Source organism: Chiroxiphia lanceolata, chromosome 5 (genome assembly GCF_009829145.1).
Source record: "Chiroxiphia lanceolata isolate bChiLan1 chromosome 5, bChiLan1.pri, whole genome shotgun sequence".
Lineage (NCBI taxonomy): Eukaryota > Metazoa > Chordata > Aves > Passeriformes > Pipridae > Chiroxiphia > Chiroxiphia lanceolata.
This window is the reverse complement of record NC_045641.1, coordinates 27,820,820-27,837,888: the sequence shown is the minus strand read 5'-3', so window position 1 is coordinate 27,837,888 and position 17,069 is coordinate 27,820,820. Positions and strand designations below refer to the sequence as shown.

The 17,069-nt window shown below is 35.8% G+C and overlaps 1 protein-coding gene across 1 annotated transcript in view; it reads right to left on the bottom strand.

Annotated features, from left to right (window-relative positions):
• Positions 1–17,069, bottom strand: part of IMMP2L (inner mitochondrial membrane peptidase subunit 2) — a 424,389-nt gene that overhangs the window by 151,467 nt on the left and 255,853 nt on the right. Inside the window, exon 4 of the mRNA XM_032687891.1 lies at positions 150–215. Within this exon, the coding sequence (XP_032543782.1) occupies positions 150–215 (66 nt within the window). The remainder of the gene's footprint in view (positions 1–149; positions 216–17,069) is intronic.

The following is a 17,069-nucleotide window of genomic DNA, read 5'->3' as shown; positions in this document are numbered from 1 at the left end:
GGGAGACTGGTACAATGCTGACATCCTTGTTAAGAATAGATAAAAAGAAAATGCTAGAAAGTTCTCGTCGTCTAGGATACTGATTTAAAATACACTGAAAGCTGCACTCTTCCTATAAAGACTCAGAGACTAAGGCTTAAAATACTTACTTGATAATGTCTCCTTCAAGTGCAATCACTCGTTTAATGATCTTCTGTTCAGGATTTCTAGGAGACCTGACACAGGGGATAAGGTTATACCATCAGTAACGTTCACATTGTTTTAAGACAACAAAAAGAAATTCCACAAAGAAATAGACACTATGAAAGTCATTAGGAGATTCCATGTTCTCCTTGATATAGCATCAATCATTATGTTCCATGCTGAAGGGAAGCTACTGTAATCATTCTCATTGCAAACCATCATTGAAAAGCAGATGCTGAAAAATGACCTGCCTACAAACACCACAATAATCAGCATACATTTTATCATGAAAAATATACTCCACCATATTAAAAGTAGAACATCCCACTATCAATGATGTGGGTAGCTTTGTAAATAGATTTATGTATTAAACCCTGAATTTCTCATCATATTGTGTTTAAACATTTATGTCATTCACTCACTTTGGGAAAAAAAAATATCTCTATGTTACATTAATATCTATCACTAATTTAGGTGAACCTAGCTTAGGGAGCTGTGCAAGTTTAAAAAAAAGTTTTAAAATTTTCTGCAAATTTCAGCTTTATCCAAAGCTTCTTAATGCATTACCATATTTTCACTCAGTTATTTTCCCATAAGCATCTTTTACTGATTCTGATCGTATATTACATAATATTAGGAGAAAACAAAGCTGAACTTGCATGTCCAGCCTGAATACTCCAACTTCCTGGATGCATATTATTAGACAGGACTATTAAAAATGTTATTTACTATAGTTTTGACAGGTTTATGTAGACACGTGCACCATAAATTTTCTTTCTTTTCTATATACTTTACCTATTTGCATTCTTCAATTTTAATTATTTAACTATGCAAACTTAGAAGAGTGTTTTCATGTTATTAAAAAAAATTCTTTTATTTGCAGCTTGTACACAGAAAAGTCACTGAAGGAACAAACTGTTTTGATTTTCTGCTGATGCTTGGGTTCTGCCTATTGAAATCCAAGTAGTCTGCTAGACATGCAATTGACAGAGATTTATATTAGTTTTCATGGCTAAAACCATTGGCCATGCCATCCTCACAACAGACCAGTATCTTTGAGCTCATCTCTGGTCAACTGGTAGCCCACTACTATTACATTTCCTTAAAAAGCAAAGCTGAAATGAGTTTGGATGAAAAGTTTGCCCATACTGCTGCATGACTAAAGACATTCGAGGTTCACTTCCAGTTCGAAAAGCTAAAAAGAAAAATGGTTTCAGACTTAGTTGTTGGGGTTTTTTTAATATTAGGCCAAAAAAGTACTCCAAACATTTTAAATTTATTTTGGTTTCTTGGGGCTTTTTGTATGTGTGTATTCCAATACATTTGAAATAAATTTATCTTTCAATGTAATGAAATGAAATCCAACAAGTCTAATTTTGAATTTCAAAATATCAAATAGTTTCCCTTTACAGTTCACCAAGACTGGAAACCTTATTTTCACCAAGCAGAAGGGAGCAATGAATATGAATAAGGATCATACTTTGATTCCCTAGTCATCACTGGAATTTTCAAGTCACTACATAATTCACAGTAATATTTTATTTAGCATTAATTTTACCTGAATAGTTGTGTTCCAGTTCAGTCTTGCCTTTCATGTTCTTTCTCAGACTGAGAATACACATTTTTATAATATTTTATGGTCAGTCTTGGAAAGAAATAAATCAAGTTTAAAATGCTCATATGATTTAAATGTATGGAGTATCAATAGCACTTTCTGATGCTGCTCCCTAGCAGGATTCAATGAGCAGTCATTTGAACATTAACCACACCTTATCCACAATCAGAGCGCAGTCTAAGAAAAGACAACGCACCTTTACTACAAGTTGTTATAAATTATTTTTTTAAAAGTTACTTTACTGATAATTGACTTAATTTTTAATTCATTTAAGCTCAAGCAGTAACATTTTCATGTAAAATTTAAGCAATGGAAATGGTAATACATAATGTATGTGATGAACTGTACATTTCTTAAAGATTGAATGAAAACAAATTTTATGTTTGCTCTTTCAAAATTCTGTGCTGGTTTAACACCTTACTGTCAAAGGTTCTTTAAAACTTCCCAAGTAAGCATTTCCACTTGATTAGTACATATATGTATATATCTATGTATGAATAGTAATGCAATTACCGACCTCTCTTAACTTTCTTTTATTGTGCAAAAAATTCTAATGACCTTGAATAAACATCACTCTAAATTTGAGGTATGGGTACTTGTTCTAAGGGTGCCTACGGCATTTTCAAGAGGTCAGCAGGATGTTTTGTTCAAGAGCCAGTGTGTGAACAGGAGGTAAGAGAAACTGGTTCTGAAGCGATGGACATTGATACCTTCCTGAACAGTGTTTAGCATAACACTGGGATTTCATTGAACAAATTAAACAATAAAAGAGGAAAAAAAGGTCCAAATATTGTAACTAGTAATTGTTTAGTACTTCTCTGTCACTGATATCTGGGTGAGGTAACAAGCAATAACCTTTGAAAACAGGAGTCGTTCAAAATAGGACACAGAAAATGTTACACTGCATTTTTCCACTGTCCTTGTATGAAAGGTCACATTCAGCCATGATCCTTTCAATTGATATTGTGTGGGAAGAGATGAGATTCCCTACACACAACAAATATATCTTGTCTCCAAAAAATGGCATTCAGAAGATACGTATATCATTAATATGATTCTGTATGAAATAAAACCAACCATCTATACATTTACCAGTCAGATCCATATCTGATGTTTCACAAGCAGTCAACATTGACCATTTTCTACATGAACCTCTCAAAAACTTGAACTTAGATTTTTCCCAGTAAAAATATTTTCTCATCTGCATATAACCATTTTTGACCAGGCATGAATTAGGGTCAGCAGCACAAGTAGAAACTACTAGTTATCATTACTATGAAAAATCTCAAGCACATTGCAAATATTAATGCACAAGTAGCCTTTAAGCAGCACATCAGGAATGCAGTAGGATATACATCTCTAGAAAGTAAATGCACTTCTTAAATGCAGATTGAATTCTCCTTCACTTATAATCTCTTTTCCTTTTTCCATGAAGAAAAGTAGAAAATGAACAAGTCTAGCAGTTTGGCCCTCAAGCCATCAAGTTTGATGCTAACTCAGTGTCACCAATTTCTCTTTAAACAACAGCATTCTCTGATCAAGCACCTCAGGGGAATGCTCACTGTATAAAATAAAAAGAAAGCAACAGCCTGTGTATCATCCAAGACTGATAAATATTTTTGATTTTACTTGTCAAAACAATTATTTAAACTTCAACTACAGATCACCTGATGGTGAACAAAGAGCAACATTTTCTCTATTTGAAATACCTTCTGACAATGGGACAATTCACTCTGCCCTAGCAACAATTTCTAATTTGTTCCAGACTTTCAGTTTATGCACAGCGTGATGAGAAATTGCAGGCGTATGTACAAAGACATGAATTTTGACATCAAAATCCAGATTCAGAGTTTTAAGATAGACAATTTACCAAGGGGAAAAAAAATAGACATTTGGTATGTATTTGTTTGTGGTTTTCCACATGTGGTTTTATTCAGCATAAGCAACCTGCCACAAAAACCTGTACATTTGTCTTATTCTGTATTGACTTTGATCCACATCTATGGTCTAATAATATACTGTAATTCTTAATTTAACTCCATATTGCTTTAATGGTTCTTAGTCAAACTTCTGTTCAAAATCAAAATCACTCACTGCCAAACAACTATTTTGTTTTTACTGAAAGTAGTGTCTTATAATAATTACAGATTGCAAGCATGCATTCTTGGAAAGGTAGTGTTTTATTTTTCTTACATTTTAAACTGTTCATGTATAACCTAGAACAATGCTTCCTTGAAACTTTATGGTGAATTCTGAGCAATCTCTAAACAAAAGTAAAAATCCGAATATAACACCTGCATAAAGCCTCAGAAAAAGAGTCATAAACTTTGCCGTACAACCATGCAATAATTAGAACAAATAAACAATTCTCTCAGTCTCTTCAATTCTTAGAAGTGTTCAAGAAACAGCTGGATGTGGCACTTATTGCTATGGTTTAGTCGGTAAGGTGTTCAGTCTAAGGCTGGACTCAATCTTGGAGACCTTTTCCAGCCTTCATTATTCTATGATTCTTCCATAACTATGCTTGTTCCTGCTTTTCCTTTCTAATGGGCTTCCATTCCTTACCTTCTCTCTAGAGCCTGATTTAGTCTTGAGTTTTCAAACAATGCAGGAAGTACCTCCCTAAAGCAAAAAATTAGTTTCCACGTTAAATAAACATCCATACTGTATCTCCAGACACTATCTTGCACCAATCTCCTACAGTAAGATGAAGTTGTAAGGAAATTAATAAAAATCTGCATACTTTCAAAGCAACTGAATTTTCCCTGGTATATCTACAGCATGCTATATAGTTGCAACCTCATTGTTAGATGAAACATCAGGAGTATCAGATTTTCATAGATTTTGAAAGGTTATTGCAAATAATTTGATCTTCACCAGGAAATCATTACAGACTCTCCCCAGTGTAAACTAGATGTATAATTCCTATATGACAAAATTAGGGAAGCCTTTCTACACTTTGGATCCAGCAATCAAAACTGTGTATCTGGCAAACTTGCAGAATTATATACAAGACAAAGTAAAAAAAAAAAAAAATTCAAATAAATCTCCATTAGAAATTATGATTTTAAAATTTCAGCCAGTTAGCTAAAGTAAGGCAAGAAAAAAAAATAAAAATTAAAATAGGATGACCAAAAACTCTATATAAAATGTTTCACATCAATAAAACTAATTGGTACTGCAAAATAACATGACAAGTCACTTTGAAAAAAAAATTCTAAATAGTATAGTAACTTGGAAGTATAGCTACTACTTTGAAGTAAAATCTCATTTAATTGTTTCTCAGCCTTCCAATCTAACCACTTTCAGGTTAAATGACTCAGCTGCTTGTAATGCAGACTGTGTAATCACAATAGTTATGTGCACTTGACCTTCTTCCTGTTAACAGAGAGACTCAATTAATTACTTGCTGTTTTAACTGGCCATTTCACCTTACCTTCACCTTTTTCGAAAGGGTTGAAAAACTCTAACTTAACCTTTGACTTTGGAAGCATACACATACATATTTATCTACCAAATAGGAAGTTAGAATGATCTAGGAATGAGAATACCTGGGCTTAATGCTTAAGTCAACAACAGTAATATATGCACTATTTCATTAACCATTATGCTGTAGCACAGGAACCATATTTCATCTTTACTATAAATGCCTGTGCTGGTTTAAAGGTAAACCGGCAGGGGAAATGAACCCAACTCAAAAGAGAGATTATAAATCAGAATAACAATTTAATAAAATAATACAATAAGTACGATTATACAGACAAACAGTTGGTTTTAACCCACAAAACCCAAATGTATAACCCACCACCCTGGGGCATGAACAGAGTGGTGTTTGTTGGGCCCCCTGAGTCCAAAGTAAAAGGAGAGGGTAAAATCTGTTGGTGAGAGTGCTGTTGCAGTCTGGTCAAGAGTGGTGATTGCAGTCTGGTCGAGGGTGGTGGTTGCAGTCTGGTTGAAAAGTGGTGGTTGCAGTCTGGTTGAGAGTGGTGGTCTGCAGTCTTCCTCTGAATCCCACGAGTGGCTGAAAAGGTTCCAAGACTCCAAGATTATATATCCTCCAGTTCAGGCAGGAATGCCCAGTACTTCCCTCAGGGTGGGGAGTTCCACAATGGGTGTGAGGACAGGAACATCCTCCTATATCGCAGGCCTCTTAACACCCAGTTTATAGCCTGAGGGGTCAGGCTGCTCTGGGCTACTCTGGGCAGTGTAAATATTCTATTGATAACAGTTTCTGGGAAATGGCATGGAAGGCTATAGAATACACAGTTTTGGATTACACCCATACAGTGATGAACTGGTCCCAGCTGTTCTAACTAGGACACTGCCCGCCCCCCCCCCCCAAAAAAAAACAACAAAAAAAAAGAACAACAAAAAACCCCAAACTATAATGGAAATAAAATATGACTTACTTCTGTTTCAACAGACAACAGAGGGAAAGGCACAGAAAAACATAAAATATAATCAAATCATTCTCATGGGATATTAGATAGAAATAACCTATTTAATCTATACATTATCTGTCACTATGATTCTTAAAATTATGCTTATTTTTAAAGAATCTTACATGCTCCAAGTTGCTCTTCTATACTTTCTTTGATTCTGGGATTAGACCTGTGTTCAGTGGCAACTTTTCTAAGCATACAAAATTAAATAATCAGTTGTTAACTTAAAGAAGGCAATTATATCTACACACCACACATTGTGCAGCAATTTTCAATCATTTTTATTTTCTGACGGGGTTCCAGAAAAGTTTTCTAATTATACAACACCAGCACAAGTATTAAAAAAAGTACCTACTGCATTTTAGGTGTTAAAAATACCAGTGACCTAGGAACCAAAGGTTCCTAAATCTCAAAAGAAATTTAAACATTAAGAAGCCTGGTTCTCTCATTGTCTCTCCTGGAGATCAGGTTTAGCACGTCAGATAGGATTAACACAATATGTAGAAAACAAAATCCATTACTTTAAAGATGCCAAAGTTATTGCCTATCTTCAGAATCACTTAAACTTCATCAGCCAATTGCTTTTTAAAGTTTTCTAATGCTGTTTCAAGCACCTGTTGAGAAACAGCACCTGAGAAAATCTCTTTCTTGATAATCCTAAATAGCTTGATATTTTCTCAAATTTAACCACAGCTACAGTCAAGAAACTAAGCTTTCCAGATGAGTTGCCTGTTATAGTCAGTGCACAGAAAGGAACAATTAAAGTGGCATGAATCAGCCTCCGAACGAGTATCTCTCTCCTCAATGACTACAAAAGAATTCAGACACCAGCTTAGTCTAGCCAACTTAATATTAAATGATTAAAGAGAAACTGCTTAGAAATACTGTTTCTCTACCTTATAAGGATCTGTAGCAGATTTTTTTCAAATAACACAGGAAAGCAAGTACTAATGGTGAGGTAAAGACCAATAACAATATAATGTATAGTTTTAAAATAGCTGTAATACACTTTCTTAGTAAACCAATATTTAAGAGTAGAGACACGTGAACATAAATTCACAGAAAAAAAAACCCAACAATTTTAAAGTTCTCTACAAAGGCCAATAGAGGTCTTGGCTTTGGGATTATTTGTAATAATTTTTTTTAAATAATGCTGCATACAATATAAATACTTTTTCCGTATTTTTGACGTAGAAAATGAAAATAAACCCTCTACCAAGTAATAAGAGGTAAAGACAGGCTTAACCAAGAAACAATTTTGTATCTCTATTTATGGTAATTAAAAAAAATTTCCTTAGAATAAAATACTAAAGATTTCTATATGCTCAATAAGCACACAAAGAAAGAAATTATTTCCAGACTGTGCATAATTAAATTCACTGGAACTTGTATATAGTTATATCATAAACTAACGTCTAAAAAATAGAGAGTGCTGCTAAGGATAAGTAATTTATATAGTTGAAAACGTAGTAGTTTTTGTAAAAGAATACGGGAAAAAAGTGAGAACCAACATGAGCAAAACAAAGCCACAGTTACAAAATGCTATTTGCATTTTTTTAAATATGCTTAAAAAACAGTAATAAGACAATTGGACACAGCTAAAACCTCCCAAAATAAAAAGAAACCAACCTAAGGTCGGTCTTTCTTTAATTCACAACTTCTGCTTTTAGCTTAGATAGCATTTGGAGAAAAATGCCCACAATTAACTGCAGGTGTCTATCCTGCAGATGACGTCAGGCTGAATTAACCATAGATTGTCTGGTGTGACAAAAATCCTTGTAGTAATAGAAATTAGGACCTGCTTATGAGGATTTGGCAAAGAGCAGCAATGGGAAATTTAATAGGGAGTATTTTTCCACATGATATTCTATGTCAAAACCTGATCTTCTGTGTCAGCAGGTCATCAAGCATTGTGCTCCTTTTGATACTAATTGCATCATCCTCTACTTCTGTGCTTGTACAGAAAGGAGAAGGAACCCTGCACAATAACTGAGGATATTGCTCTGAGAGATTATGATCACTTGAGCAGGGATAAAGAGCTTGGACGAATCTGTCAAGAATAAACCCATGTCCTAGGTCGTTTTTTGCCATGAGATTTTTAGGATTCTGAACTGTAAGACATTTCTTCTCTCGCATGTTGGGAAATAAATTTATTTCAGATGTTAAGAAAGGAAGGTGAAATAAATAAGAAGTGTCACCAACAGTGAACAGCATAAATGAGTAAAAATTCTACTTACAGAATTTTTTTTCCCTTCATACAAAGCCGTTTACAAGTTTTTAGGTAGTGTTCCCCTCTCAGTGAAGGTCAATCTGCTCTCCTCACTTCTCCAATTGTACACACAGCCACAGGGTTTGATCTGCACACTCACTTCCCAGCTCTTCCCACGCTACAGTCTGCTCTGGTTATTCTACCCAAAAAGAAATTCTTCTGTCTCAGGCAGTAGCAAACCCCATCCTAGCCCCATCTAGCCTGTCAAACCAAATCCTGTGTGACAGTTTCCCACAGAAGGTCCCTGTCACCATATTCTCCAAGTGATATGCTGCACAGAATATTGCCAGAAAAGAGAGACTGGCAGAAAAGACAAGAAGGGGAGGCGAAAGAATAATCTAAACTTTACATATACTTTTTACACATTCTGAGGATTAATTCCTCACTCTTTCCCCTTTATCCATGGGTCAAAAGTTCAAACAAGGTATTTATAATTTTTGTATGTTCTTTTCTTTTTTTTCAGAGTGGATCCATGAAGAACAAGGTCTTAAGTTTCTTTTAACCCATTGATCCATTGCTCTTTTTTTAAAGAAATTTTCTTTATTTCAGAAAGTCTTCTAGAAAAACTAACAGGAGAAAGTTTCTTACAGAAAACAGTCAGAAAGATAGCAAAGTAAAATGCAAGCTAGAAGAATTGATGATACAAGCTTGTGTCAGAAACTAGTATGGAAGAAAGTAATTCTTTATTTTTTAGTGACTGGAATTTTGCCAGTATTAGCAGGATGAAAACATGGAAGGAAGAAACGCAAGATATGGCATGGGATTAACAAACCTTTTCAGAAATTCTACTGGCTCTACTATTGAATATTTAAAATATGTAATCTACCATTCTACTGTCTCTACTATTAAATATTTTAAATATGTAGTTTACACATCATTCTGCATATTTCAGACTGTACTGACAAATTCTTCAGTGTGTTAACAGTCACTATATTTACTGGGCCCTGTTGACACAGAATATCAAGTAGAAGCACAAAAAGATTAATTCAGCTAATTAACACTTGGCATTATTGCCTTTGCCATTCTAAACTTAAGCCGTATGTATATGGTATATCCAACACAGGTTTGAAAATCAAACTTTAACGCATCCACTTTAAAGCCCTTTCACACTCTTACTGTAAGAAAGCAAGAACAACGATACAAATTGTTTGGTTATGAACAGCCAAATATCAAGAGTAAAAATTGTAAGAAATCATACAGCTCTTTGCAACACTGGTTCCTACTGCATCACAAATTTAATGATTAGAACAATCTAACATTTTCCTTTTGATTCTCTAAATTATATTCTACCACCCATTCCAGATTGGTATTTTTTGGAGTCAAAAATCATAAAATATGTATTGGAATGTATTTAAGCTGTATGGTATAGTGTTTTGAGAAAATAACTGCATACTTCTGGTTCAAAATCTAAAGATAGCTTTTGCATATATGCTTCAAATGACGCATCTCTACAGAAATGGTTACTAACACAGTTCCTTAAAATTCCAGCTGGCAGTATATTTAGAAAGTGGTATAGTAGTAAAGCTGTCGAAGTCATGATGATACAAAGATAACCTTTACTTCTCTGAAAGAAGCTGTGCAAGAGCATGAAAAGGTGTCTACAAGATTTCTTTAAAACATTTTATAATTCAGAAACAGTAGGATTAGCTTAAGGGGCTTTTTAACTGAGAAATAGCAATACTAAGACTTACTACTTACGTAACTCTCTGTACATTCAAAGCACTAAGTGATGATATGACTAACATTCATGAGTTATAGTGTTTGATAAAAAACTACCAGTGCACTCATCTATGCTATTCAAGTCTTCTGTGCAGATAATATGCAATGGGGCTAAGCTTTACAAATGGATAATTGGAACACAATCGAAATGCTATTACAAAATAGTTGTCACATTTGGAACATAAGGTATTTCTCTCCTTTAAGTTATGATCAGTTCAAGTTGTCAAGATGAGTCACCAGCAGCAAAACAACTAGTGACAGGAAAGGAGTGCTCAGCAGGCAAGGATGTTTGTAGTACAAATCTGTCATACAGAAACAAAATGGGAATCCCTCAAATTCCTGCCTATTTGTCAGCCTGGAGTAGGAAAAAAACCTGAAAGCTGCTCTTCCATTAGATTTTAACAAGTCTGTGTTTGCCAGGATTAGACAGTATTAACTCTCTGAATGCAGTGAATAGCAAGTACCCCTGATCCCTAGCCCCCTACAAAAGTCATGCCAATTCATTCACAAGGGCAAGGAAGTCCTGTACTTCTGGCACACTTACATGCGTCTCTACAAAGGGCAACTAACTCCACAGGTGGGTTAGTCCAGTCAATGCATTCACTGAAATAATAAATATTTGAACTTTCTTTATTATACTTCTGTTTTATAAAGAAAGTATAGAGAATTATACATAAAAGAAATAGTTGAAATATCTTCCTGACATCCTTATATGTTGCCTTTAATTGAGAGAGGAATGTACATTACACAGTATTTTATACAGACCTCTTTGACCCATTGATAATTAGATAATACATTAGCTGTGACTTCAACAAAGTCACTGCTGCTTGAAAGAACTTGGAGAATGTGTGGCTAATTTGTGCTCTTCTTCAGTTCCTATGCTCTTTAAAGAAAACTCTGCATAATTTCAGGATTTTCATGTGGTCTCTACAATGAAAAAATTCCAGTCTGCATACCTGTCCTGAACCTGAAGGCAAGAATCTAGAGTAGTCTGTGCATCTCAGAGAAACTTGACACAGCCTGGCCTGGACTTCTGTAAGTCAGCTGTTAGTGGCTAAATTCATACAATAAGAAATTACATATGCCATCATCTCAGCACAACAGGGTGACTTCATAGCTTATTCACCAGAGTTTGTTCTTCGTTTGTTTGTTTGATATACTTTAGGGTCAATTAGCAAAGGAGATAATCTTGAGTCTGCCTTGTTACACGTGCAGGATTTGTATGTACATGCTAGCAATGCCCCATCATACAAAATTTCTTCTTACAGCTCTACAGAAATGCAAGATGTATTGTCTGGTTGATGACAATTATCCTTATGATTGCTACTAGTCAGCACCAACTATACAGCAGTTAATGTCACTCTAATTCCCAGTGAAAGAAGGATCAAATTATTTTTTCTCTGTCAGAAGCTAAAAAGAAAAACATGGGCAGCTGCCATGAAAGCTATGTTTGATAATGTACCTGTAGGTCTGAGGCTTTGGGTCATAGGATTTCACTCATTCACCTTGATATGGAGCCTAATAACTTGGGATTGATTAAAACACAACTTGGCATTCTACTTTCATTTAAAGATTCTAATGAATGATCACTTTCCATTGCATTTTTTTCCCACTGGTTAATCACAATTATCCTTAGAGCATTAATAATATGTTCATATTTGAAGTTGTCCAATGTACTTTAAATTTTTCTTCAAGAATAAGTTTGATGTACAGAATAGGGCCAAGTGGAAAAAATTCCATCTTTTTGCATGACAAACTGTGTGTATAACTGTGAAAGAGCTCTCTCTCAAGATACAGATGACAAACTTTTAAAATCATTTTACATCCTGAGAGTCTTTAGCCAATTCAAAGACAGATGCAAGATCTTTTTTTCTTTTATACACTTACTCTGCTGTCGCCATGACTACTTTCTGAAAAATGTAATGCTATCTGTTTGAAAACAATTAAACAGAGAAAAAAACTCTTGCAGTCCCCTCACATGATCTCCAGTAGTCATTCATCTCCATTTCTTTAAACTTTGTCCCTTCTTCTGCTCTACTACTTTACATTTGCTGGTCTAAATCTTGAGTGAGCTGGAAGAAATGGTAGTTTTAGACAGAGGAAAACCTGGCATCAAAAAGAGAAAAAAAAAAGTCAAAAAAATCCCCTAAAAAATGGTATAACTTTCGTTTGAGTTAGTGAGAGTGGGAAAGTAAGAAATTAGGAACAGATTTCTCTCTTACTGACTTTCATGGTCTGGTGCATTGAAATGGTTAACTTGTTTGAATTTAGAGCATAGAAGTCTAAGTAGAGAAAATTTAAAAGGTCAGATAGACTAACAGGATTAACAGCATGACACAAATAAACAATAAAGCTTAAAAAGTAAAAAAGAAAAAAATTTAAAAAAACCCAACAAAACAAAACAAACAAACAAAACAAAACAAAACAAAACAAAACAAAAAAAACACAAAACAACCCCCCAAAACTATAAACTCATTTGAACAGTCACAAGATCTCAGTCCTGGTTCATCCAGCTGATGACTGAGTAAACAACTTTCTGCAACAGCCTTGATTGGCAGATCTCAGATCACATTTATTCTTTAAAATATATTCTCAACTTTGGCAAGATGGTCTGTAGTCCAGTCTTTGCAAAATTCAATAAAGTTGCAACTATACTCAAAAAAGTAAAAAATATTTCAGAGCTTATGGGAATCACAATCTACCTTCAAAAAACTCCAAATATAAATAAGGAGAAAGTTTATGGACTGTTTTTAACAGTTACTGCAATGGTGTTCACTCAATCACATTTTTGTAAGCTACTGTAACAGCTCCTAATCATATTATGAATACAAATGTATTTTTTCTTTCTTAAAATATTAATGACATCAAGACATTGGTTTTGGAGACAAGGTGGAGACAATAAAAAAACTGTGTAAACTAGAATTTTTAATGTCAAGTTCATTCATGAATGAATTGTAGATTGCTTGCAGCAGTTCAGTGAGACACCACATACCGTCCAGACAGATTTTAGGATGTAAGTATCTTAAAGAGACAGATGCAGTCTTCTACCCAACAATTGAACCACAGTTTCATCATTCATGTAGTACAGCAGTAAATGTAAAACCTTCTCCATTTCAGTATAACAATCCCTAAAAAGTGTAATATATTTTGAAAAGGAAATTAGTCATACAAATACTGTGTATTTAAAGGGTTTTATTATATGTGGAAATGCAGCTCTCTACTCAACTTATCAGTTTATAATCATACAAAATTTAGAAAGTACTAGCATAGTTCGAATGAAATTTTATAAAATGAGCAGTGGTACTGGATGTCCAACTTAAGACACCTGAGAGCCTCATTATTTCCTTGGTTAAGAGTTCCTTTTCTAACTAGTTTAAACCGGGTTCAAAAGTTATTAGGTACACAGAAAAAATTTGATCTTGTCAACTGATATCTATCTGAAGGACTTTTAATGGTGAGTTCTACGCAAGCTATAGGTGCTTATATCACTTAACCTTGCATTTGTCAATTGGCACAATATGTGAATTTGTTCATTCAGCCGCAAAGACAAGAATAAGACAATTATTAGGCCTCTGATTAGCCAGAAGTATTGCCACTTTTGCCCTCAGAAAATGTGATAGGACCTTCTTGTAAGACTTTACAGACAAATACATTATTTTCTTTCTTATAGGATGTTACTAGTCCTCACCCACAAATTTGACTCCCTGGCTTGACCTTATACCTACCTCACCCCTGAAGATTTGCTTGGCAAGCTGGACACTCAACTGCTCCAACCGTGTCCCTGGACCCATCCTTGCTTTGCATAGAATCATATAATATCTCAAGTTGGAAAGGACCCATAAGGATCATCGAGTCCTCTTCTGTCAGGCTTGGTGCTGTGACCACTTCCTTGGGGAGCCTGTTCCAGTGTCCAACCACCCTCTGGGTGAAAAACCTTTTCCTAACATCCAATCTAAACTTCCTCTGATACAGCTTCATCCATTTCCTTATGTCACCACATCACTAGACTCTCCGCTTCCCTCACAAGGAAGTTGTAGGTTGCAATGAGGTCTCCCCCCAGTCTCCTCTTCTCCAGGTTGAACAGATCAAGTGACCTCAAATGCTTCTCATATGGCTTCCCCTCAAGGCCCTTCACCATCTTCACTGCCCTCCTCTGGATACTCTCCAATGGTTGAATATCCCCAAACTGCACACAATATTCAAGGTGAGGCCGCACCAGTGCAGAACAGAGCAGGACAATCCCCTCCCTCGAGCAGCTGGCGATGCTTTGCCTGGTGTTCCCGGGGACACGGTTGGCCCTCCTGGTTGCCGGGGCACCGCTGACTTATATTCAACTTTTTGATCAGGACCCTTAAATCTCTTTCTGTGGGGGTTCTCTCCAGCATCTCATCCCCCAGTTTGTACAAATAACCAGGAGTACCCTGTCCCAGGCGGCAAATCTGGCAGTAGGTGACTGCCCAGCTCCCCAGGCTATCCAAACGTCTCTGTAAGGTTCTGAGGGAGCCCACAGCTCCTCCATGTTGCAGCCCTACATATTCCCATAAGAGAAATGTATACATTCATTTGAGGGGACAGAGCAGGGCCTTAAACACTCTTTTAAAAGGAGTACTCACAACATAAATTATTTTTTTGCAGGGGCTGCAGGCCTGTCCCCAAGGTCTGAGGGACTGCCCTGCCACCCAGTTGTTCCCTGCTCCATGTACCCTTTCTTTTCTTGCCTGTTCTCGTTACACCCTGAGGGTCTGCAGTTTCAACTCTAAGCTGCCAGGCCACCCTCTAAGCCCAAGTGCCTTTGTCTTAATTCATATAACACTAAAGTACTACAAAAACCTGATTAGCAATGACAAAGTGGCTTCAACATAACTGAAATAAATTTTTAATTACTTTAATTAAACAAATGCAAATTCCCAAATGTAGATGAGTTTAAACCAGTTTAACAAAGCTCTAGATAATTTTCGTGCATGTTCTTGATTCTTTTCTGTGTGACAGAAACAGGTATCCCTTGAGGATGACAAACAAATGAAAGTTTCCATGTGTTGAGTAAAACAATTGCTTCTGTAAGATCATTCTAAAAAGTAGATGAGCAGCTCAAGGCAAGAAAGGAAATTGCTAGTTTGAGCAGAGAAGAGGAAGCTTCACAGGTTTTGACGTCTGTGTGGGGCAATGAGCAACCACACGCTAAAAGCCAGCCTGTCAGTGGGCAGGAGACTAAGTTTCACTAAATTGTGGGATGATGAACAGAAGGACTGAAGGGCAGAAATAGTTTTATCATGCAGAAACTGGAGATGCTGGCATGGCTAGGCAATTACAGCTGGGGTGGTTTATGAAGCCACCAAACCTCAATGAGAATTTACAAGTTTTGGTTGGAAATCAGTAACTAATAGCATCCACAAAACTAATTACAAAAATGTTGGAGAGAAGCGGTGCTTTGTTTTGAGCTTTGGTGTTTTGTTTTGTTTTTAATTACGACTGAGTGCAGCAACTACTGTAGAGTGATAGCAACTTTTTTAATGGCTACAATTCAATTCCTTGTAACTTCCTGATTACACTCAGACAAACACCGTCCTTGGTTAAATCAGCTTAAGCAATTTTGAGGTTTGGTTTATTCTAGTTGCTGAGTAAAGTTAAAATTGAACACATTTACTAGAAACTAGAGCCTGTTATCTACCAAGTGTAGTTTCCTATTTGGCCATCATGAGACATGATAATTATGGTAACAGCAGGGGAAAGAATGGGTCCTGATAGCCTCCTGCATCAATAACTCTGAGTTCATCATCATTTGTGTAGAGCTTAACAATACCCTGTCTCAGATCACCAACATACTGACTCATGTTGGGGTTGACAGCAGGTCTGTCAGCAGCCTGGCACTTATCGACGAAGCAATTGACATTGACCAGATCACAGTATAGCCCTGAAAGGAGGACAACACAGCATGCAGAGGAACGTGGACAACTTTCAGACAGGAAGAAGATGGAAGACAGAAATGGACTTCCTGTAGTTTCTGCAAGTCAGAATGACTTGACAAAAACTGTGTTTACTATTTTACAACCAATCCTGGTGTGTGCATACATAAAAGTACCAATGGCAGGTTAACATGTGGATGGCCTGATGGTCTGATCTATGTGTACCAATAGTAGAATGACATGTATATGGCCTGATGTATAAAGGCACCAATAGAAAGCTGACGTGTGATATGTGAAAAGTATAAATGTTTGCAACCTGTTACAATAAAGTGATTACAACCTTCTTGTAATCCTGCCCCTGCTTTGAAAGAAGATTCTATGTCACTCTGTCCATCCTGACTTGAACAGTGACACGCTCACCCAGCTACATTCCTGCTACTTTCAAGTACTCTGGTTCATTAAACCTTAAAAGGACTCTGATTGCAGACCAAACTTGGGAAGAAGTTATGCTCTTTTTTTCTCTCTCTAATTAATACAAGGAAGTCTGTAGTCTTACACTTCCAAAATGGTTTCATTTCAGTTTACTTTTTTCTAAGAGGAAGGGCATTTCATCCTTTCTCTAACTTGTGTAGAGATTTAGACTGAATTCTCTCTGTTCTTAAATGTTGGAGAGGGGATATTTTTACACTACTTACTGTAGCAACAAATGGCTGGTGTGGCCACAGGTGATTTAGCAGATTACACAAGTCAGTGAGACAGTTCTAAATAGATTTTCTCACTTTGAATAATACTCCTGTAGGAATAAACAGATTTGACAAATAACATATATAGAATATCCTGCTGCAAACAAACTTATTGTTTACACAAGTAACTGCACAGCAGATTTTTTGAGATGAAAAATCACATTTTTACAGTTTTCAAGTTTTTGTAAAATAGAA